The following is a 23,921-nucleotide window of genomic DNA, read 5'->3' on the forward strand; positions in this document are numbered from 1 at the left end:
GTTACCTACATGCAGTAAGGCCTGTCATTCGTACTTGCTTCTGCACATTGTGCGGATCAAATTTTGCACACTGGCTTTTAAAGATCTAAAGAAATATACTTTGGCAATCCAATGAGGAGTTTCAGTTAATTTTGCTTCCAACACCCATTAACTGGTAACTATCCAATTCAATTCTGAGAAAAACACAAATGATGTGAAATGTAAAAGGAACTTTCTTTTTAGTCCAGTGCGCCATTGACTCACCTCACTAATCCCCCAGACGGCTTTAGGTGAGGAGCAAACTGGACTGCATCTTTCAGTCTTCACCGATGAAGTAACAGGTAGATGTCATGTGTCCAGCAGTCAGCGGTCAGAACCAGCTTGACCTTTAGCCCTTTCTTCTTTGCCACAACAGATTTTTCAATGCATTTAGTCGTAGCTGTAGTAGCTTGTGATGATATGACATACTCCACAATTTACCTTTCTTGCCTTTCTGTGTTCCCACACTGAGCTTTGTTATGTGTGCTTTATTTTTTACGTCAGGCTGTCAAGTAGTCAAGCTGTTAGTGGAGTGTGTGTTTGTGAAAATTAATGTATAAACCAATATGTGTAACTGGTCAAAAGTACTTTTGATGGCTTATTGAGTGCCTATTAACAGTTCCGCTTCCTGAAAATGTGAGAAAATCACATCTAGGACATGTTGCCAACTAGTGGTTTGGTGCAAGACACCTATATTTTTATGTGTAGTCTGATTTTTGTTAAGTAAAAAATGTTAATACCATGGTTTCTGAAAAAAAAGACCTCATACATACATACTGTGAACAAATTTACAACATAAGTGTAGTCATGGCTTGGTTTGAGTCCAAAAGCTAGCAGAAAAATTCACACTGAAAGTGAAGTGTAACCCATAAACAAAGAAGAAATAGAAGGAAAAGACACAAGATTCTGTTGAAATATGTTTCATAATTTTCTGACCATGGCGGGTTAATGCCACGCTAACTACCTATTGGTCTTTTGGTGATAAGACAGACCTCATAATGGTAAAGGATGTCCGTGCTATTTTTGAATTATATTACACCACAGTACACCACTCTCTTCTTTCCTGGCACTGCTGACATCATCCTCAGAGATACTGTGCAACAAGTCAGACAGAACATCAATAAATTCATTACGTAATGGACTGTCCTGTGAGGGCTGTACTCATTAGTCAATAGTTTTATAGCTCTTTTTTTTTTTTTTAAAGGACATTAAAGTAGCAGGAATTAGATGTTCTTTCTCTGTCCATTTTATGCCAATGTCTATAAAATCTCAAACCAAAACAGTAGTTTATTATTTATGTAGAAAGTTGAGTGCTGAAACTAAATGAAAAGGCCTCTGGATGTTTGGATGCACAACAATTAAATGGGAGGCCAGTGGGTGTTTGCCGGGGCACCGTCTCCTTAATGAAGCGAATATGAACTGTGCATAGACTGAAGACTTCCGTTAAATTTAGAATTGAATTTATGGTACCTTCAGGCGAGTATCTAGATGGCTGCCAAATGTGACAGATAGCTGGGTTTTGACCCCTGAAGCAAGAGAGTCAAACAGATATCAGCTCACAGCAGAGGAGAGGAGACCTGACTGCAGACATTACGGAAAGTAAATGCATCTCGCTATTAAGATAATCGTAATGGGATGAACAAAGTGTCCCTGCGGCTGAGTCATATCACTCCATATATGACTGTAACTTTCACATCCTCTTGGTTTTGTGTGGAATTATAAATACATCATCCTCTAAACCAGTGCTCAGGTTCCTTTAAATTTTCATCTGTGGATGCCTTGAGAAAAAATGTTTGCCCTAAACTACTTAAGTCCCTTATACGTTGCTCGAAGATCCTTAGGGACTATTCTCCTCAGAAGATTTTAAGGGACACACAACAGTCCCTTAAAAGTGAAACAATTTGTGGGACGTAAGACAGTTGGTTGAATTTACGGAGGAGGAGGAGACACCAATACACTAACGGGAAAACTGACTGCACAGAGAATAGGTTTGAAATGTGCTGATTTGGCTAGCTAGCCAAACACTGACACAACTCTGTTTCATGTAATAACATCAGCTTTTATCGAAACTTACGTTTGGGTGTGGTCTTTTTATGCTGTCACAGTAATATTTTAATATTTCTTCATGACTTCATCTGCAGTTTGTTTCATAACAGATTTCTCATACTGATTTTGTCAGTTACTTTATGCCACATCAACTGCTTGTGTGATCTTTTCGTAAACCTAACCAAGTAGTTTTTATGCCTAAACCTAACCAAACTGCAACCATTTCACAATGTAAACCACTTGCAATGTATGTAAGGTCCAGTAAGCCTGTCACTGCCACTACGCTCCACCTGTAATCAGGCCTTACCTGTTTTGGGAGTAATTGATAAAACGACCTATTCTGTTGTGCAGCTACGAGGATGTGTTGAAACTTAAGGTGGTTTTTGAAGTAGGGCACAGGGTTACATTTATGTGTCAGACTGGATATAGAATATTATTGTACTATTATCTGTTAGTAAATGATTCAGTGTTTTAGCCTAACATCAAAAAAGAAAATTCTAAATGGAGATAAATCCACTTGGAGTTTCTCTTTGCAGCATCCACGAAGGTTTCTAACCACACAATGCCACATACAATACAGACTAAAGCAGTAATAATGGGCTCCTCTCTCCAGAGCAGAATCATGATGATCAGGGGGAGAAATCGATGCTGTTTTGTTGGAGCATTGATCCCATTTGTGATGAGAGAGATTAAAAGAGAGCAGCGGGCCCTTTTGTAAAGTCACCCTGCATTACAGTTCACATTTGTCTCCCCATTGATCAGAGCCTGTTTTCAGTCTTTTACACACTGTATTTACTCATCAATGTGAGAGTGTACTGGGGCCGAGGGTTTTCCAATTGGGTGTCAGGTTCACTGTCATCAGTTAATGCTCCAATTTTTAGGATCCAGTCAGAGGAGCAGAAATACTGTAACTTCAATTTGAAAATTATACATGCAGCAATTTCTTCTTGTCAAAATAATATTAGATAGTCTAATATGTAACTTGTGTTTGAACACATTTTAAGTGATATCGGCACTTACATCTAGCAGCAGTCTATTTTCCCTTTGATCTTCTGTAAGTTATGCATATTGACTCAGTCATTCAAAATAACTTCCAATGCACTGATGAATGTTCAGCAGTAATGGAAGCACAAGCTTAATGTTGCTCCATATTTTAATTTGACACTTCACTATTTGCCAGCAGAGGCACATTTAGGGGACATGATTCCTAAAACACTTTTTGGCTGAGAGTCAGTGTTGGGTGGATATGACTACTTACAGGGGGGATATTTTCAAAATGTCATTCCCTAAGTTCACTTTGAGAATTTTGTGGTGAATGGTGATATAAGAATAAAAAATCGCACATCTGTGAAGGTCATCAGATCAAACTGTTAGCAGCAGAGAAAGAGTATCCCCGTGTCACTATGTCTTTGAGCAAGACATAATTCTTGCACAAGCCTAAACAACAGACACACAAAGTTAGCAGCTAGCTGGTGAACACAGTTCACACAATTAGCAGCTAAAGAGCCAGATATTTCCCTCAGGAGTTAGTGGAGACCATTAACAGAGCTAAAAAGAAGGCAGACTGAAATGTGCCAGGTGGCCAGTAACTGCTGGATGTGTAACTAGAGAGCTGTTGGCCAAGTTAGCACATCAAGTTTATAAGGTGTTAGTGTGTAGATCTTGTGTTCACACCTTGTCTCCACTGCTGCCACGTGGCCCAAAAAAATCAGTTATTGCAGTTTTAAAGTAGGGATGTTCCCTGACGATTAATTGCTAATTTTAATTTAGACTAGTTGACTAGTCTAATAGTAAAAAAACATTGAGCAAAATTTCTTGATTTTTTATTGAATTGTTAATGTCAAACTTTGTCTAAAAAAATACTGCATGTATTAAGAGTCATTTGCAGCTGTTAATCACATTTTACAAATCATGTTTTAAATATCACTGAAATATGCATCACTTTGCACTGTGCAATATGAACACTGCACATTACTCTTCAAAACATGACAACAACTCAATAAATGCTAAACAATAGCTTCATTAACCCGGAGCTGACGTTAGCGGCGAGCCTGACACACGTAGCTAACGTTAGCAGTGCTAACAGCAGCAGCAGCCTGCTCTGCTTGCAGGTTAATGTCTGTGTCTGTGCTGAATGTGGTTACACATTTCTCCAGTTGAGTGGTTACATATCAGTTTATTCTGACACAGCCTACATTCAATCTTTGTTTCCTCCTAGATTAAAATACTGCCAAACCACTGTGTAGTCGACTAATTGCGACACTGATTGGTGTTTGCAGTAGCAAATAGCACTGTGCCTTACGCACCCCCGCCAATCATGCTGCTATGACAGTCCATGGATGTAACGCAAGGAGCTGACTCTTCCTAGACTTAGAGCTCCCAGTGAATTTATGGTCCATGGAAGCCAGTTTGTCACAGCTAACCAAGCTAGCAGTGATCGAGTCTGAAAGGCCATGTATAATTTTTTGAAGATAACCTAGCAACTCATACCATCCATGTCAAAGGCCTGTGGGAGGTTTTCATTTATTACCTTGCAGATGAAAAATGATGAGATTACTGCCACTAACATCATCTCTGTTAGAAAGCCAAGTCTAAAAACGTTGCTTTTACCTTAGATACTAAAACATGCAGCCTCATAAAAACATATGCACATACAGGGATGGTAAAAAAAAAACCCTCTCTCCTCCTCATTTTTGCAGGCAGTGTTGTTTACTTGGGGATGATGGTTGGAGCCTTCTTCTGGGGAGGGATGTCTGACAAAGTGGGCCGCAGACAGTGCCTCCTCATTTGCATGTCCACGAATGGCTTTTTCGCCTTCCTGTCATCTTTCGTCCAGGGATATGGCTTCTTCCTCCTTTGCCGTCTCGTCGCGGGATTTGGGTAAGTCTGATAAAGCGGAGGTCATTCTGAGGCCGACGAGGATGGCAAACTGTCAGTTTAAACGATTTGTGAAAAGTCAAGTGAAATGTAACTCCACAAAATCTCCTTCTTTGGCAATGGGATGGTCACGCTATCTGAATATAATACAGTATACTATATGTCTAAAATCAAAGTGTGCAGTCAGTCAGAGTAATCACTGAGTGTGAAAAATCAGAGGCCTGTTTCTCTCTCACTGCTCTACAGAAAGTGAATACTTTCTGACTCTTGCTATAAAGGGTTTACACTATATCTATCTGTCAGGTTTTCTTTCCAGCTGAATAAATGTAATTCTCTCCTACTGCTGCAATGCAGAGCAGTAAAAGCTATTAGCAGCCAATGTCTAGATGTTATAGGCAGTGACATTCTCATTCCATAAATAAAGCATCACTATACATTGTTGCAATTTTACAATTTCTCAAAATAACTCGTGTGTAAAAATGAAGACTCATCCTCTTACTAGAAACACGGTGTAGACATTGATTTATCACATCCTCCTCTTTGGCTGTGTAACTCTTCCTTTAAGAGCTAATTCACTAATTGCATCTGCATCACTTTCCCCAGAGACCTGCAGAGTAATTGAAAAGGCTGTCCAATTCCTGCCAATGCAACCTTTGCCTCTGAATCATGGAGAGGAACTGGCACTAAGGATTTTTGTACTCTTTAAAAATTTTTAAAAATATATGTGCTTAGTTGTACTTTTTTTTTTTTTATGTTGTGTCCTTTGTAAGCTTTAGTGTTTTCTATTTTAACAGAAAACAACCCAAACACACTTTAAAGGGGTTAAAGGGCTGAATAATGTCCATTAATATTAAATACTTAATGAAATATAATGGGCAGTGTCTGACTTGTCCCTCTTCAGCTGGAGGAACAAAAACAGGCCACAAACTGAGGGAATAAGACAAAGCATGCAAAAGCAATCATGAGTACAACTACGTTCTAGGAGTATGCAGTGGTATCACAGTTGCAGTGATCAGCCACTTATGAATCAAAAAGTTTGATACAGAATCCATATGCAAATGTTGTTTAAATAATTTGCTCATAATCGAGTAAAGGTTGTACAATCAAACAATCACTGAGTCTATAAAAAGGCTCATCATAATTTCCAAGAGCCTGAAGTGACGTCTTCAGTTTGCCTCTTTTGTCCAAACAACAGTCCAAACCCCAAAGACTCTTAATGTACCATCATGAATGACAAATAAAGGCAGACGATCCTTTCACTTAAAACGCTGGAACCCACAAATGTTTCAGATTTTTACTTGAAAAATGACTGAAATGATTAATTGATTATCCAAACAGTTGGCAGCTAATTTTCTTTCAGTCGACTAATCGATTAATAGACTAATCATTGTAGCTTGAGGTAGTCGGCTGTTTATTTTGGGTCTTTTCATGACATCATTTGGAAAACAATTTTAAAACTATGGTGAATAAAAAATGTCTCCTTGGAGCTTCAGAAAAACTGCCAAAAAAGAAGCCAATGAGTAATAAACAGTACAGTTTTTTAATTTGGACAGAAGTTTGAAAAGGGTTTGTAACAGCTAAAAAAATCAGTAAATAGCAAAGCTGTCCTTTTCATTACTTTTTATCATTGCATGGATGTACAAATGTAAATTAGATGGCAATTTGCATGACAAATAAAGAGAAAGAGAAAGAAAATCAGTTATAATAATCATCTGCTCAAAGAGATTTGACTCAGATGTAATCACTATAAGAGGTTTCTGTTATAATAAAGTTAAGTTTCTGGGCTGACTCTTCTCCCACTAACTTTCCTTTTCTCTCTGGTTCTTGCAGGATAGGAGGTGCTGTGCCCATCGTCTTCTCCTTTTTTGCAGAGGTGTTGTCCAGGGAGAAGAGAGGAGAACACCTCAGCTGGTTGTGTATGTTCTGGATGATTGGAGAGATCTATGCATCTGCTATGGCCTGGGCCATCATACCACACTATGGTGAGTTGATCCGTTAGAAAATATTTTAACATACACCATTCTTTTTTAGAAGGACCAGATGTGAAAGAAGGAAATTGCCAAGGGGCTAGATGTTTAAAGCTACTACAAGGAGCTTTGAACTCATTATGAAACAGTCTCAGTTCATTACTGATGCCTTTATATGACCTACATAAGCTAACAAGATCATCCACGAAAACATTGGCTGTTTCTATATAGTTATTTTTTATGGCTGCCAACAAGTTGAATGGGTGGTGGCCAGTAATCAGATGACACAAGTCTGTGTTTAAATTTTCCCAGGCAAAGTTACAGTCAGTTGTTCATTAGCCTGTTTAAAAGAAGGAGGAGGACATTATATTTTGTGGTTATCAAGGAGGAAAAAAAAAACATTACTTACAAAACTACAGAAAAAGAACAAAACACCTTAGTAATCCTAGATTAGAAGTTGCTTTTTATTTTAATAAAAACAAATTGCATAACTTTAAAATAGCCTTTTATAAATAGATAGTGAAAATTGATTGAGCAAAATAATCAAAGGGACAGACTCAACTCAAATGAGTTTTATGATGCGTCTCTTCTTTCTGTCAGTCCAGCTGATAATTTGACCAAGGAGAAATTAGAGCTTTGCTGCTGAGCCATCATCAGTAGGATAACTAAGTTTTAGCTAGCTAACAAACAATTTAATGTTTAGTTAACTTTTTAAGATAGATAACAACATTATAACTTTATTTGACTTTTTAGCTGGACCTGCTCAACATGGAATTGTATTTCCAAAGAAAATGCCAATTATGAGTTATAAAAAATATCTAGTGAAAGCATTAACAGGATTAGGTGTGACTTTGTGCTAAGCTCCTCACTACAGGTTACAAAACTGTAAGGCTTCCCCGTGGCTGTGGGTGCTGGTTCTCCCTGCCATGAGAATCAATCACTTAATAGGTCTGAGTGGCTGTGGGTTGTGAGAGGCCGAGGTTAAAAGATTAACGTACGTATGGATACCACATGCTGAAAGGGTGAGGGTGGGCCCGTGGGAGAGCGGAGGCTGTGATTTATGACAACACTGCGTTGGACATCAGGTGCACTCATGAAAAGAAACAAAAAGAAGAGACTGAGCTTTCTCCCCTCTTCTCTCCTCCTGCTCATTTTCTTTTCACTTCTTCTCCCCTGGTTTTTTAACCTGCTGTCCCTTCCTTTTACTGCCTCCCCTCTCCTCCTGTTTTGTACTCTCCCCGTCTCTCCGTCTACCTCTGTCCTTCCTTTTATTACCTCTCCTCTCTCTCCAGTCTCTGTCTCCGCAGAGTGTTCTTCTTGATCAAGCATAATTAGGTTTTTCTCCTTGCTCTAATAGGACAAAGCTACAGCTAGAGGTGATTTATGGCCAGACCATGCTTTAGCCAACCTGTGACGTCAGTGAGAGGGAGACAGTGTGTGTGTGTGTGTGTGTGTGTGTGTGTGTGTGTGTGCAGCTCTGTGTGTGTGTTGCTGTAAGTGGCATGGATGATGCTTTACTGGGCTGCAGCCACATACCGGTCTTCTTCAAGGCAAATTGAAGGCAATAACATCTGACATTGTAAGAGGTCATTCGGGTTAGCACACACAGACAGAGAGGCACACACATATACACAGCATTGTTAATTATGAGTTTCTGATAAAGAGCTACTGAGTTTTCTCACACGCTACTCAAAGAGATGCATACACAATTACACAAATGCACACGCTGCTGCAGAGCCACTCACATGGATGTAGAGAAGCACAAAGACCTCACAAAACCCTGTGAACCCAGAACAAGTCTTCATGAGGGAACTCTGCTGTCAGATCTGCTGATATCGTATTGAAGGGAGGGTAGTGGCCTTACTTTGCTCTTATTCTCTCTGACACTCACTGCACTCTCAGAGATAAAGGTGCTAACTAGAACCATAAAGGTTCTTCAGCTTGTCCCCCTGAGGAGAACCCATTTTCAGTTGCTCAACCTTTTGTAAAGGCTACACTTGGAACTCTTTCTGGGAAAACAGGCCATTTCCCCCTCAGTATATCATTGTAAACATAGCTAGATAATATAATATAAGATAATATTATAATATAATAATATAATAATATACTCTGGAAGCACTTGTGCTAAATGCTGGTTTTCATACCAAAATAAAAATTGAATTGTAGGTAATTACTCATATTTCTCGAATGTAATCTTTAAGATGATCTTATCTACATAACTAGGTCCTAAGTATACTCTTACTTGTCTCCTGCATGTAATATGGCTGACATGATGTGTTTACTAAGAACCAGTTTATAATTCTAAGGTTTACCTAGATCCCACATGGATGTTTCTACCAAGAACCCTTTTATATTCCAAAGGTTTTAATTCAAACCCACCTGGGGGTTCTACCCAGAACCTTTTTATATTGAAGAACCCTTGACAAACCTTAGATGTAAAATTCTCTTAAAGGATTTCAGCAGTCCTTGAGGGTCTCTGTCTCTCAAAAAGGGGTTGTCTGGATGAAAAGGGTTCTTAATGGAACCTTCAGTCATACAAAGAACCCTTTTCTTCAAAAAAGGGCTTTGCAGAAGAAGGTGGTTCTTCAGGAAGAATGTTTTTGGAACCCTTATTTCTAAGAGTGTCGCACTCTGCCTCTGTTCTCTGAGAGGGAACTACGTGTCTTGCATACATACTCCAGCGCTCACCACTAGTTTTTATGTTTTCCCTAAAGTGCTGCAGTGTCTGCAGCCAACAGAGCTACAATGTGTGGGTAAAAATGCCTCTTTTAGAGATACCTTTATGTCTTTGAACGAAGACATAAAGGTATCTGGTTATGATAGAAGTGCCTCAACGCTGGTGTTTAATACACCATTAGAACTCTCATTTATCTTCTATACTCGCTGGCTCCTAATGTCTCCCAAAAGCCCCCTGCCAGACTCACAGCTGGAGCCCTGAAGGAGGTCTTCTCGGCACAGATCCTCATCAGACTGACAGGAGAGTTTTGAGGAATTCACTTGTTACCAAGCAAGCCCACCACTACAGTAACCTCATTAGACACTGCTCGGATCTACAGATTAAAGATTAAATACCCCCCAGTGAACCTCACGTCGATGTCAATTACTTCTCTACTAGAATGGCATTAAGGCATCGAAAGGCATGAAGCAAACCACCAAAGATCTTTAATATTTGTATGAGTCTGAAAATATATCAAGCAGACACTGTGCTGTTTTTGTCTTTGGTCTGAAACAACAATACTGCAAGATCATTTTTATTGATTTTGCATTACTGCAGTTTGTCAACTGGCCACGGCATGGAGAGAAAAACAGTGTTGTCTCTTGTTTTTGCTATCCTCTAATTTGAAAGAATAATTTGATAATTCTGGAAATGATGATGAGAAAATTGATACAGCTCTTATATATTAATATGCAGCTGGTTAGCTTAGCTTAACATAAATCTGGAATCAGCTGGAGATGACTAGCCTGGTAAATTTTCTAACTATTTTTCTAAGTGTTCCTCATCCTATGCCAGGCAATAGTTTCAACGGTCCATATTTTTCAAACCCCAGTGGTCTGAAAAATGTGCTGTTTGACTCAAAGCTCATTTGTCCAACAGCCTAGTATCCTGAAAACAAACTTCAACTCCTCAAAAGGCCCATGACTCTGAAAATAACTCAGACCCTAATATCAAGTAACTTACATTAAACATGTTTGATTTTATTGTTTGAAACAGTCAAGATGACAAAAACACTTTAGCCTATTAAGACATCTCCAGTTTAGTTTTTGATTAGCCTGCACCACTTAGGTTCTTTGGCTTGTTCCCTTAGAAGAACCAGTTTTGATTCCAGTTCTGGTTCCTTTTATAAATGTTCCTTTCACAGGATTCCACCTAGAGCTCAACATAAGGGGTTAATCCTAGAACTTTCTAGGTTAAAGTTCCACCCAGAACTTCCATGAGAGGTTCTACAGAGAACCCTTCTATAGTGTAAAGGTTTCACCAAATTAGCTCTGGATCTGGAATCAGTTTCATTCCAGATTCCTGGAACCTTAGTACTTTCTAATGACCTAGTATATGTGTCCCCCAGTTTTAAATAGAACCGTTTTAATCAAGGCTGCCATCAACAGAAGGTGTTACACAATGCACAACGACCTGTGGAATGTGACACGCCCTTTTTGGTTCCCAAGGAGAACCTGCTATTTTGTGGTTCTATCTGGTTACCAACTTTATGGATTCTTATTTTTGGTGGAAATGCTCAGAAAGGTTCTGAGAACCCTTTTATATCCCAAAGGTTTAATCTAAAACCAACCCAGGGGGTTCTATCGAGAACCCTTTGACATTCCAATGGTTTTTATCTAGAACCCACCCAAGGGGGTTTAAAAATAGCTTTTCTGTCAGAGTTTCAGCTGCAACCCTAGTCTGCTGATACAAAGAACCATATTGTATTCAACAGATGAGGCAAAAAATGACTAAAGTGATTCCAGATACATCCACATTTAAAAATACTATAACATGTGATTTAATGCAAAGCCAGAAAATAGCCTGCTAAGGGCAACGCCCTGCTGATTCAGCACCAAGGACAGGGCAATGAACTAACAACTGGAGAGAGAGTGTTATTTTGGAGCAATGAGTGTTTTGGGGATGATGGGCTATTGGACAAATGAGCTTCTATCTATCTATCTATCTATCTATCTATCTATCTATCTATCTATCTATCTATCTATCTATCTATCTATCTATCTATCTATCTGTCTATCTATCTGTCTATCTACCTGTCTGTCTGTCTGTCTGTCTGTCTGTCTGTCTGTCTTACAGTATCTGGGCCTGGGAGTAGTGTAGCACTGCTGACTCAGTCATCCATAGACTTAGTCAATTATGTACATAATCCCTGTAATGAGATTTCCAATGGCATGGGTGAAACACTAACCCTGAGGGGCAGGAAGCCACGCTACATTTCTGTAGAAAAAGCAATCACTGCTGAACAACTCCTTTCTTTTTTCTCTCTCTGTTACTCTGTCTCTTTCTGTCTCCTTCTCTCTTTACTTCTCTGTCTCACTCTGAGTCACTCCAGACATACACACACTCAAACACATCACACACACATACAGAGGAAGACAGGGAAATAACTAATGGGGGCTCAGAGAAAGCAGGAATTGTTGATATTCTCGAGGAACTCTTTCATCATGGGTTTGTCAAGGGTTCTTTCTTCTTAGCACCTCAAGAGGGTGGAAAGGTTCTGGACAGAACCTGCAGAGAGGGTTCTCAGTGGAACTATTACAACATAGATGGGTTTTCTGTAACCTCTCATAGGTGGTTCTAGGTGAAACCTTTCACAGTTAGTTGTAGGTATAACTCTCAGAACTCTCTGAGAGGGAAGAAAGGCTTCTGCCAGAAACCAAAAAGGGTTCTCCTATGGGGGCAAGCCAAAGAACTCTTCATGGTTCTACTTAGCATGTTCATTTCTAAGAGTGTAAAGGCGATGTAAATCCAATTTTTTTGTCTTTTGGTTTATTTCCTTCTGCAGGTTTCTCTTTGCATTCACTGATTTCTGCTTTCCACTGAGACATTCTCCTCTCTCTGGTCTCTTTTGGGATGCATTTACACCACTTATGACAGACGCCCACCCCGCTTTGAAAATAGTTGTTTTTAGCGGTTCGTATGCGTTGCTTTAAAAGCCGGATTTTTAATATGCTGCGAGATTAATTCCAAGCAGCCTTTTTCTGGCATAACCATTAGTGTTAACCCCCTCCCCACCCCCTGACTCCCCTCCTACGCCTGTTGATGGATAATGGTGCTATTCCCTTTGGAGCAGCATCTCCATGAGGCACGATCTGTCGAGAAACGTGGGAGGTCACGACTGACACAGCAGCCCCTCTCTGTGCTTCCTCCCAAAAAAATTCTAAAAAATGAAGTCCATGAGAGCACAAACACAGATCTACACACACAGTACATTGTACATTTGTACATTTGTACATTTGTGATTGCAACCTTGCTGGTCCTGGCATTATTGTATATATATTTGAGTTTCCTGAGTTATCATCATTAGCTTTCCTTTCTCAAACTTTTACAAGCTGATATTTCAGTTGTGACATGGCTGTTTTGTCAGTGACAAAAGGGAACACTGGGGGGAAATAAACAAATCTTATCCCAGAAGTATTTTAGAATAAACTCCATGTCGTTTAAAATTCTGTGATGTTATGAATACCAGCTGAAATATAACACTTCTAAAACTACTGAAACACCGAAATGTGATGAAGTTTCACTTGTAATGATTGTTTTGTTAGTGACAAAGGGACCACTTAATCCTTTATTTGGAGGAAATACAATTTAGCCCTGTTATCCAAATCAAAGTATTTTAGCATAAAGTCCATGTCAGTGAAAATTCTGTCATGTGATGTTGTTTGAATACCAGCTAAAATATCCATATGTATTCATATACAAATACACTTTTAAAATTGAAGCTACTGAAACAGTCACCACCAAAAAATGTGGTGTTTTGTCAAAAATAAAATATATTGATTTATCAGCTAAGATGTTATCATAGTGTTTGGTAGTGTTTGGTTCAGTGTATTTTAAAACTAATGAGTTCTTAACTTTTAATCATTATGATCAGGTTTATACAATTTACAAACTAATATTCTATTAAAAATACAATGAATATAAAAAATTAGGCTTAGAAAATTTTGTCAAAATTGTATTTTCTTTTAATTAATATGGAAAAACAATATAAATCTAATTAAAATATCAATACGGAAATAAATAAAATTTTCCAAAATAAAATATTTGCTGAAAATACAAAATGATAATTAACTGTACAGTTACTAGAAATGTGTATGTTGGATGTTTGAGGGGAAAACACTTTTATTTTAAGATGTTTACCACTCTGCCTTTGCTGTAGAATGACAGATATATTCATATGTTTACTTGTGTGTATGTGTGGGTGGGAGTATGGCATTATGGCATTATGGTAGTCGTGTCAGTGTCAGCTGCATATAGTAATTCATGTTATTAATTTCAGTGCTTTTTTTCTGCCAATGCCAGTTTTTTTTGTGTGTGTGAGTGTATGTGCTTGTATGTGTGTATCCCCCCTCTTGTGAAAGTGTATAAGTCTCTGCGTGTGTATGTGTGTGTATGTTACAATGATTAATGAGTCTGGGAGAGTGCCTGTGGGCTGAGATCAGGTGCAACAAGATTTAACTTAGCAGAAAACACTCAATTCCTTTCCTACACATTCAATTAACCCGTCCCTGTGCACTCCTCACAGCACCCTCTGCAGAGCCATTCATCTCTGAGCTTACACATCACTCTGCTCCGGCTGCAGAGTGCTCTCATTTAAATGCCATCTTTTATTTGCAGCCCCTTTTTGTTCGCAGTATGAAATTCATACAACAGTTAGAATCCGCCTCTCGGATCAAGTGGCCCAGTCCCCCCTCTGATAAGGACCTACAGTAGTATCTACACTACATCTAATATTATTTAATCACTGCATTTTTGAAAGCATCTTTTTGAGGCTTAGTAAGTAATCATATTTGCTTTTATTATACGCCTGTGAGCTGGAGATTGGTTAAATAGCCACCTGCTGGCTTCAAATGGTGCACTGAGCATCAGTGTATAATTCATCAGTTAGACGTATCGTAAATTGTGGTCTGCTCTGAGAACCGAGCAGTTATGACCCGAAAGATTAACTTAATTGCTTTTGTTTGCAGAAAAATAATGATCATCGTCACTTGAATGTTTTACACCATAGTGAGACATCAACATTCAAGTTTTATCAGCACAACAAAGATATATATCAACCAAATAATGTAAACATTTAATGAAGCAGGAATTTAAGACTGAATGTTAAAGGGACAATTAAAATTAAAGGGACATTTTTTATGTGTCAGTCAGTGCTGATGGTGAGTGTGTCAACTGAAGCAATAAATTCCCTATTGTGTGCTATATTGCCAGAGAAACCTGAGTTTTAATACTGCAAAATCTGTTGTGCTTCCTGCATCCAGTGCTATCACTGTGATAACTTGTATTAAAGAGGAACTACGGGTTATTTCGGCTTGAATTCATCTAACATGCCAAGGGGTGTGCTAGATGAATTCAAGCTGAAATAAACTAGTATTTTTGTCACATCACGCTATGTTTTGGCCAATAAAGTATTAGTTATTTGCCAAGGTAGTGATAGACTACAACATGAATGGGGCTGTCAGAAGCTTGTGTGCAATGCATCCTGGTACATGTAGGCACTGTCAACATGTCTCCCTGAGCAGGAGAACTCAATTTTCTTGGTCAATATAGCACACACTGAGGAATTTATTGATTTAATGGACTATGTTTACAATCAACACTGACTTGACATCTAATTAAGCCTCTTAACTCGTGAACTTTCACATTAGAGAACAGAGAACAAAGATGGCAGTTCTCTTTATTGTTGGATAATTTTGATGACATTGTTGCCATAATAGTCTAACATTTTGCATTTATGAATTTCAATCATCTTACAAGAACTATATCTATTTTTTTAAGTACCTCACTAGATTATTTCTAGTGTTTCAGTGTTCACTTTCTGTTCATGTCATCCTCCTGTATCAGACCTGATTGTCCTTGGTGTTGTTATCCTGTTTACAGGTTGGAGTTTCAGTATGGGTTCAGCGTACCAGTTTCACAGCTGGAGGGTGTTTGTGGTCGTCTGTGCCCTGCCCTGTGTCTGTGCTGTGGTGGCACTTACCTTCATGCCCGAAAGTCCCAGGTTCTACCTCGAGGTAATACTTCCTTAACTATTACAGCTCAAGACATATTCACACTGAAACTGGTCAAATGTCTCTGTGCGTCACCACGCCGCCTCATGGTGCTGTGTCATTGTCGCCAACTGTCCAAGCTTATCAATTTTACATTGTTCAGAGTAATACATCAGGAAAATTGAGAGAACTTGGACGTTTCTCAACAGATGTTTAATCAGACCAAACAGTGTGAGTCATCCCAAACTCGAGGAGGCCTTTTTCGTGTCTCTACAAAATAGAAGCCCGCAGATCCGTGACAGTAGCTTTGCTGCTGCAGGATAATTAGGCTTTGAAGTAAAATGAGTCACCGTTGTCGTGACTCCCATCATTTCGGCCCCATCTTTGAGAAATCAAAGCAACGTATTCATGTACTGCCTATACGATTTTGGATGTGAGACTGTTGCTGTCCCTGAGTAAGCGCGACTGCTGCTGATCCCATGAATTTATCTCGTTTTCTTCTTCTCTGGCTCCTGTCAGGTGGGGAAGCATGATGAAGCCTGGATGATCCTCAAACAGATCCACGACACCAACATGAGAGCGCGTGGGCAACCGGAGAAAGTCTTCACCGTGAGTGTTTGTTTCTCCTGCGTGCTGTCTTGGCTGGGTTTCCTGATGCTTAAGGAAGCAAAGAGGCTTATATTCTGCCACCGCTGGGACAGGTTTTAACGCTTTCACCGTGCAGGATCATATCTGAATTATGAAGCTTCTGAAAGCTGTTTTGTGTCATTCAGGCTTATTGCTCTGTGAGCTGCACTTTGGGAAAGCCTCTTAGTCAACACGTGTTTCTTGAATTGATCATGTACTGTATTACACTCTGTTTACATTCACTCTTTTATTCTGATTGGATTTTTATCACAGTGATCATGTGTATTGAGTACACTACACCATAGTTACTGGTTTCAATGTTTTCTTTTTAAAAATTAGCTTTAATCTTGTTTTCATCGTGAAAAATAAGACGCCCATAAATGTTGTTCATCTAAGTCAACACGTGTTTCTTGAATTGATCATGTATTGTATTACACACTGTTTACATCACAGTTTTGATTCAGATTTGATTTTTCTTAGTTATTATGTCCTTTCAATCTTGTGTGAAACTAAAAGAAATCAAATAGAAACCACTCATATTAGTAAGATCCATGATATTGCTTAAATCCAAGCTTTCCAAAGTGGGGGCTAAAGCTCCCTTGAGGGGCACCAAAAGGGTGCCAAGGGCGCTTCAGAAAATTAGATGGAAGATTTATTATTCTATGTTTTATTATAAAAATATGATGCATATAGAATTTTATTTTTTTTTGCATTGATAAAAGAAAAAAAACATTTTCATATCATTATTATAATTTTTTTTACATTTGCCCTAGTACACAGTAAACACAAAAGTTCATAAAACATAAAATTTCAAGGCAAATTACTTCAATAGATTTTTGAGTTTTGAGCCCAAGTTGCTGAGTAATATGAAATATGAGTGATCAATTTTTCAAAAAAATCAGTAGGATTTGTCCGAGCTGTCTATAAACAAATACCAACATTTTGGGTTGGTCCCAAGTACAGCTTAAGTAAAAGTTCTTCTGCTTTTCTTCTTTGATAAAGTAAAATAAATGTAGCCAGCCATGCAAAGTACAAGTGCGTGCAAAAAAAAAAATGTCATGAACTGTCTTTGAATTGTGTATGTACAATTGCAAAAAGCAATGCAGTAGTCTGTAACAGTCCTTTTATTAAATAAAATAAAAATAATAGAATAAAATTCACCATGTAATGTCACAGCAGATATTGCCACATTCTGGCATGGAATCAAGATATATTTTTTAATTGTGATATTGTGATAATTGATATTTTGGTTCACCCAGGTCATCATTTTCTTCTTTGATGTATTTTCCAGGTAAACAGGATCAAGATCCCGAAGCAGCTGGATGAACTGGTGGAAATGGAGTCAGAGTCTGGAAACCCAGTGTCCAAGTTTTTCTTCAGGATAAAGGCTGAAATAAATGGGGTAAATGTTTGTCTTCATGTTTACTTGCCAGGCATTAATTTTTGTTTTTGTTCATTTCTGTCTACTGCCCTGAACCCAAATCTCTGTTTTGGTCACGTAATGTATAATAAGTCTCTTGTCCATTTTAGATCTATATGAATCTCATGAAGTGCTTCAACTACCCAATGCGAGAAAACATGATGCGACTGGCTATCGTGTGGTTCACGCTGTCATTCGGGTGAGCTTCTTTCTGATGTTATTTGTGTCATAAAAGAATCAGACAGGTCTAATTTCTCTGGTCAGATAATAGTACTCGGCAGTCGGGCTCGCAGCCACATTGCATTTCTGTCATCTTGATCTTTCTGCTGTGCAGAAGTTGCGTGATCTCGAAATCAATCACACTCTGTGGATCAATACTGGTCCATCGGTGTCTCAGCGGGATCAGAGATAGGAGCAAGAGCAGCCAGAGATTAAAAACACCTTGGAAACACTCTCTAAAATCAAACAGAAACCACAAGTGTCTTCTGGTCTTCTACTGTGTTCGTCTACCTCTCTGCTTGTGTCTGACTGCAGATTCAAGAGTGTATCTGTGATTGAGTTTTGATGTCCTGATATAACTGTATCCCTCTGGTTGCAGGTATTATGGTCTGTCAGTCTGGTTCCCTGATGTCATTAAACACCTCCAGGCGGATGAGTACGCCTCCAAAGTGAAAATCTACAACAATGAACGCATCGAAGACTTCACCTTCAACTTCACCTTGGAGAACCAGATTCATAAAAATGGCCTCTTCATCAATGATCGGTAGGACAAGTCAAGTTAGCAGCAGGATCAGTGGATGCAAAATCAAATCAATACTTGTGAAGTTCATAATGTTAATATTAGAGTTCTTACAGTTAAACAGCACATTTGTACAATGACAAGAAGATCAGATCTTAAGTGATAAGATGTTGTTCCAGTGCAGCTAAATTGATAATAAACTGTAACTATTATACTGTGTTTCTTCAGATTTATTAATATGAAGCTGAAGTCCGTCACCTTCATTGACTCCACCTTTCGTAACTGCTACTTTGACGATGTGACATCGGTGGGTTCCTTCTTCCGTAACTGTACTTTCATTGATGCTTTCTTCTTCAACACAGGTGAGATATTGGGATTAAAGATTCTTAAAGTACCCCTCAACTCAAAAACATGTTTTACGTCTTGTTCCTGCAGAATGATGTATGTGCAGAATTTAACTCTGGCAGGATGTTTTCACATCAAATGCTGAAAGTGGAAAGTTTCTCTGTGCTCGCTGAAAATCTGAAATGATTTGTGACAATCCTGGTCCAATTTGCAATTCATATTGTGCACATACACATACACTGAGAAACATGACATGGTTACTCAAAATAATCCACAGACCTTGTTGTGAGCAGTTTCATGTAGCAACTACTTTATTTCCACAGTAGAATTGACCTAAACTACATTTAAATCTACTGGAACTACTCTATTTCTAATAGAAAGAAAATAGTTCCCAAAACTGCTTTCTGTATGGATTATCTTGGGTAACCAGGTCATGATTTTTGGGAAGACACACTGGTTTTGAATTTTTTCAAATGGCTTTTTTTGCTGCTTTGAACACCACAAGCTGAGTGTCATTTAGTCCCATTATATTAGGCAGATAAGATGAGGCAGATGCCTCTGTGGCCAATATCTCCAAAACTCTGCAGCTCTCACCCAGACTATCTAGCACTACAGTCCATGTAAAAAATATGCATTTTTGATTTTGGTTGTGAACTGTCCCTTTACTAAATTCATAGTTAGACATGGATGTAAACAGCAACATGACTTTTTGCAGGAGGCATACAACTGCAAGGTGGTAACTGAAGTTTTTTTAAAATTCTTTGGCCAGACATCGATGAATCCAAGTTGATAGATGGCACGGAGGTGGTCAACAGCACATTTACCCACAACAAGACAGGATGCCAGATGACGTTTGATGATGACTACAGTGCCTACTGGGTCTACTTCATTAACTTCCTGGGGACCCTGGCTGTTCTGCCCGGCAACATCGTGTCCGCCCTTCTCATGGACAAAATTGGACGTCTGTCCATGTTGGGTAAGAATGGAGGGCAGCCGTGAAGTTCATATTATTGTGTGCATTTGAGTAATTGGCTTTCATGTTGACTGTAGGATGCTGAAGTGATTCATGCTATGGCCGTGACATCCATCATTGAGTATGAGAGGCAATTGTTATTAGCCCTATGATTTAGCTGAACATTAGTCAACTGAATGTCACTTGCACTAACTCTTGCCCCTTCGTTCTTGCTCTGTGTGTGTTCATGTGTTCACCAGGTGGATCTATGGTCCTTTCAGGCATCAGCTGTTTCTTCTTGTGGTTCGGCACCAGTGAGTCCATGATGATTTTCATGTTGTGCCTTTACAACGGTCTGAGCATCTCTGCCTGGAACTCCCTGGATGTGGTCACGACGGAGTCGTTCCCGACTGTCAGGAGGTGAGGGGACAAACAATAGATGAGTACACAGTTGTTAGGACTTGTTTGTGCATTTATATACACTCTCAGGAATAAGTGTTCCAAAAGTGTTCTGTCCAGGTTCTACCCAGAACTATGGTACTTGGTTACTTGGTAATACTAATATTACCCTCAAAAGAACCCTTGATCCCTTGACAAACCCCTGAGAGAATGGATTGTCAAGGGTTCTTTGCAGTGGTGGACAGTAACAAAGTACATTTACTTGAGTACTGTACTTAAGTATATTTTTGAGTATCTGCAGTTTACTTTAGTAAACTTATGACTTTCACTCCACTACATTTCAAAGACAAATATTGTACTTTTGACTCCACTACATTTCTAGGAAGGTTGCTGTTACTCATTGCTTTTAGACTAAGCATAGCTCTGCAGTCAGCTGTTGCTGTTTTTTCTTTTCTAAAATGCAATTGTCCACACGCTGTGTTCCTCACAGAGGGAAACCAATCACAGTACCTGCTTTCAACTGTGATTGATGTAAAAAGCAGAAATACGTCATCCAGACGCAAGCAAGCTCTCCCTCTTTCATTCAAACAAAAAGTGGTAATGGTGACGGCAGGAGAAAGACAAAATTAAATCTCAAGATGTTATTATAATTATTAATTATTCCAGGTAGCTTTTAAAGTTGGATTGTTTTTATCGGGGTGAAAAATACAGCATAATTCATGTATATACTGCCTCTGAAGACAGAAAGAAATCTTAGTTATTTAACAGACTTGGAGAAATCCTTACAGTTAGCTTCAACCTAATTTTATGCAGTGATTTTGTTACTTCAGAAAATGACAGTAACTGTTCTTTTTGTTTTTGATTGTATTTCTATGCTGAAATTTTTATAGGTGTTTCTATAGACTTTGTGTAGCAGAGTGGTTCTACAAGCATCAGTGCATCATTAGATGATTTCAGAGAGTTACAAGCTTCTGTAAATGCAACATGAAAACAATACAGCATGTATTGATATTAGAAAATGTACTTTGTAATTTGTACTTTTGAATACTTAAGTATTTTTAAAAACAAGTACTCTAATATTTTAACTTGAGTAACTTTGACCTGTAGTTGAATAATATTTGACCAGGAGTATCTTAAAACTAAGGTTTCCATTAAGAGCCCTTTTCATCCAAAGGACCCTGTTCAGTAGAAAAAAAGTTCTTCAAGGATTGTTGAAACCCTCAGAAGGGTTCAAAATTTGGTTCTTGACCTGGAATGGGGCTGGCTCCATATTGGAGGAAAAAGTATTCCTGGTGAAATCTTTCACAGATGGTCTTAGGTAGACCGCTCTATGTTGCTCCAAGTAAGGGTTCCAAGTGGAACCTTTATAAAAGGCTACACATAGAAAGGTAATTGAGTTGAATTTAACATATTTATCTTTCTTCTCTATCTTTCACCTCCTGATTTTTCTTTCTGCAGAGGAACAGGCTTTGGGTTCTGCAATGCTCTGTGTAAGCTGGCTGCAGTGTTGGGGAACCTGATTTTTGGCTCTCTTGTTGGCATCACAAAGGCCATCCCCATCCTCATGGCCTCATCTGTGCTCGTCGGGGGAGGCCTGGTTGGACTGCGGTTGCCTGACACCAGGGCAAATGTCCTCATGTAACACCAGCGTCTATCAGCTGGGATAAAACCTGGATACAACCTGGGTGAATCTGAGAGGAAGCCCAGGGAGTATTGAGCAAGGAGTGCAAACGGCTTGGATCACACATTAATCACATTTAGCTAACATACCGTAGATAAAGCCGGATCCAAACCCACCTTTTCCCAGTGTGGTTTACTTTTATCATATAAATCAAATCATTATATTCCTCTTCAGTCAATAATAAGCTCAGCCGTGAATGTGAATGTATTGTTGTGAGACTTCACATGACAGAGCTGAGAGTTTGCACAGGTTTTGGTACGGAGACTTTGGTGGAATTTTGTTTTTCAGTGGGTACACGTTCCAGCTGCAGCCATAACCTTGTATGGAGTCAGTGCATGGTTAAAGCTCAAAGCTTTTAATATTGATACAGTCTTATTAAGAAAAGCCAGATGGGGAGAAAAGTGAAAAACAAGCTGTAATGAGCACAGCCAACCTGCTGTGTGACAACGTAGGGAATAGATGATCAGACAGAGCGGTCACACGACACAGCTGTATGACAGCTGGCTTGCCCACAGGACCCACATACCATACACGGTATAGTATACACAAATACATAAAAAGCCACACACAAAAGTACTTTATGTGCAAGTACAAGTCATATAATAGAGAGACTCGCATATTACAACACTTGGTAACACTTTATTTGAAAGGATGTGCATAGGACTGTCATTATACTCTTATAACCATGTCATGACAGCTGGAATGAACATGAAAGAGTTTTTATGAAGGTTTATAACTGTTGTCATTAAGTGTCATTTGGCCAGCTATAGCATTTTAAATGCGTAGTTGACATTGTTTAAGATGTCTTTGTTATGACAACTTGAAATTAACCAAGACAGAAATGTCTTTTATGACAACTTGAAATTAGCCAAGACAAAAATGTCTTTGTTATGTTTACTTGCCATTAACCAAGTCAACATAGCCTATCGATGTCTTTGTCATGACAACTTGACATTATCAAACTTGAAGAAACTAATTAGCTTTACGTTATAACATAACATTATTACTCTCATATGTGGTTGGTTTTGACACTGGCTGTCATAAGTGCTTCATGAATATTTTCATTGACCTCAAATAAAGTGGTACATTTTGGACATGTCATAAAGATGTAACAAAGACATCTCAAACTAAGTTAGCTTTGTATTAAAAATGACATAATTGACCGAATGGCAATTAATGACTTTCATGTTTCACGGTTCATGGTTATGACAGTGTAATGATATACGCGCACCCATCAAATTAAGTATTATCATACCATTTTCCCCACTCTTGCCCCATGCTGTACACACAAAACTATATTTTGCTCAACGTGACTTTTGCTCAATCATGTGCAACCTTTTTAAAGTCCATAATTCACGTGGGACACCAAGCCCTTTGCATTACCTGCCCAACCAAGAATCAAAAAGGCCATATTGAAAAACTGCAATTTCTTGTACCAATAATTGTATGGTGTGTTGGTATGAGGCTGCTAATTATATTTTCTGTTGTGTTGTTGTGGAAGTTGAAGATGAATTATTCATTTGATACAAACGTTGTTACTCCAGGACCCCTTCCATGTGTTGTGTTATTGTATTAAAGGCTCTCTGATGAGCTCTCCTTCTGATTTAGCTTTGTGTTGGATCTTGCTCGTGGCAGTGACGTTGATAATGACATGTCATGCTGCTTCCTTTTAAAAATACTGAATGGCCTTTTTTTAAATGTGCCTCTCCTTAACTGGAGCAGTCTGCTCATAGTCATGTGGTGTCCAAAGGTTACAAGGAACAGACGGAAACTGAATAGAGAGTAAACAGATAAAATAATCATGATGTTTTTGTGTATATATGTCAGGCCAATACAGTATTTTATTAGGATGTGAATTAATTTTGAGGCTAAACCTCATATATTTAGTTAAACATTCCTATTTTGATAAAACCTTAATTTTTGCAAGATAAGCCTCCTCCTTTCCTGAAGAAGAAGAATCACATGATTAAATGGTGTAAGTTACCAGGCATGACAACCAAGTAATAATGTAAATAACAACCACCTCTATATGAGGACTAATTGGTGCCACACATGATGAAAATGTCTCCTAAGGAAACGTTTTGGCTTTCTATCTTAAACCATCTGGGAAAAATTCAACTCAAATTATGTTTGTGAAGAAATAT

The 23,921-nt window shown here is 38.6% G+C and overlaps 1 protein-coding gene across 1 annotated transcript in view; it reads left to right on the forward strand.

Moving 5' to 3' along the window:
* Window positions 1-22,620, forward strand: part of sv2ca (synaptic vesicle glycoprotein 2Ca) — a 43,482-nt gene extending 20,862 nt beyond the window's left edge. Inside the window, exons 3-13 of the mRNA XM_084728991.1 lie at window positions 4,764-4,944; window positions 6,772-6,923; window positions 15,505-15,638; window positions 16,134-16,223; window positions 17,533-17,643; window positions 17,772-17,860; window positions 18,260-18,424; window positions 18,629-18,762; window positions 19,515-19,721; window positions 19,958-20,117; window positions 21,555-22,620. Of these exons, the coding sequence (XP_084585117.1) occupies window positions 4,764-4,944; window positions 6,772-6,923; window positions 15,505-15,638; window positions 16,134-16,223; window positions 17,533-17,643; window positions 17,772-17,860; window positions 18,260-18,424; window positions 18,629-18,762; window positions 19,515-19,721; window positions 19,958-20,117; window positions 21,555-21,738 (1,607 nt within the window). The 3' untranslated portion in view covers window positions 21,739-22,620. The remainder of the gene's footprint in view (window positions 1-4,763; window positions 4,945-6,771; window positions 6,924-15,504; window positions 15,639-16,133; window positions 16,224-17,532; window positions 17,644-17,771; window positions 17,861-18,259; window positions 18,425-18,628; window positions 18,763-19,514; window positions 19,722-19,957; window positions 20,118-21,554) is intronic.
* The last annotated feature ends 1,301 nt before the right edge of the window (window positions 22,621-23,921 follow it).

The sequence above is a fragment of the Lutjanus erythropterus genome, chromosome 10 (genome assembly GCF_056507025.1).
Source record: "Lutjanus erythropterus isolate fLutEry1 chromosome 10, fLutEry1.hap2, whole genome shotgun sequence".
Classification (NCBI taxonomy): domain Eukaryota; kingdom Metazoa; phylum Chordata; class Actinopteri; order Lutjaniformes; family Lutjanidae; genus Lutjanus; species Lutjanus erythropterus.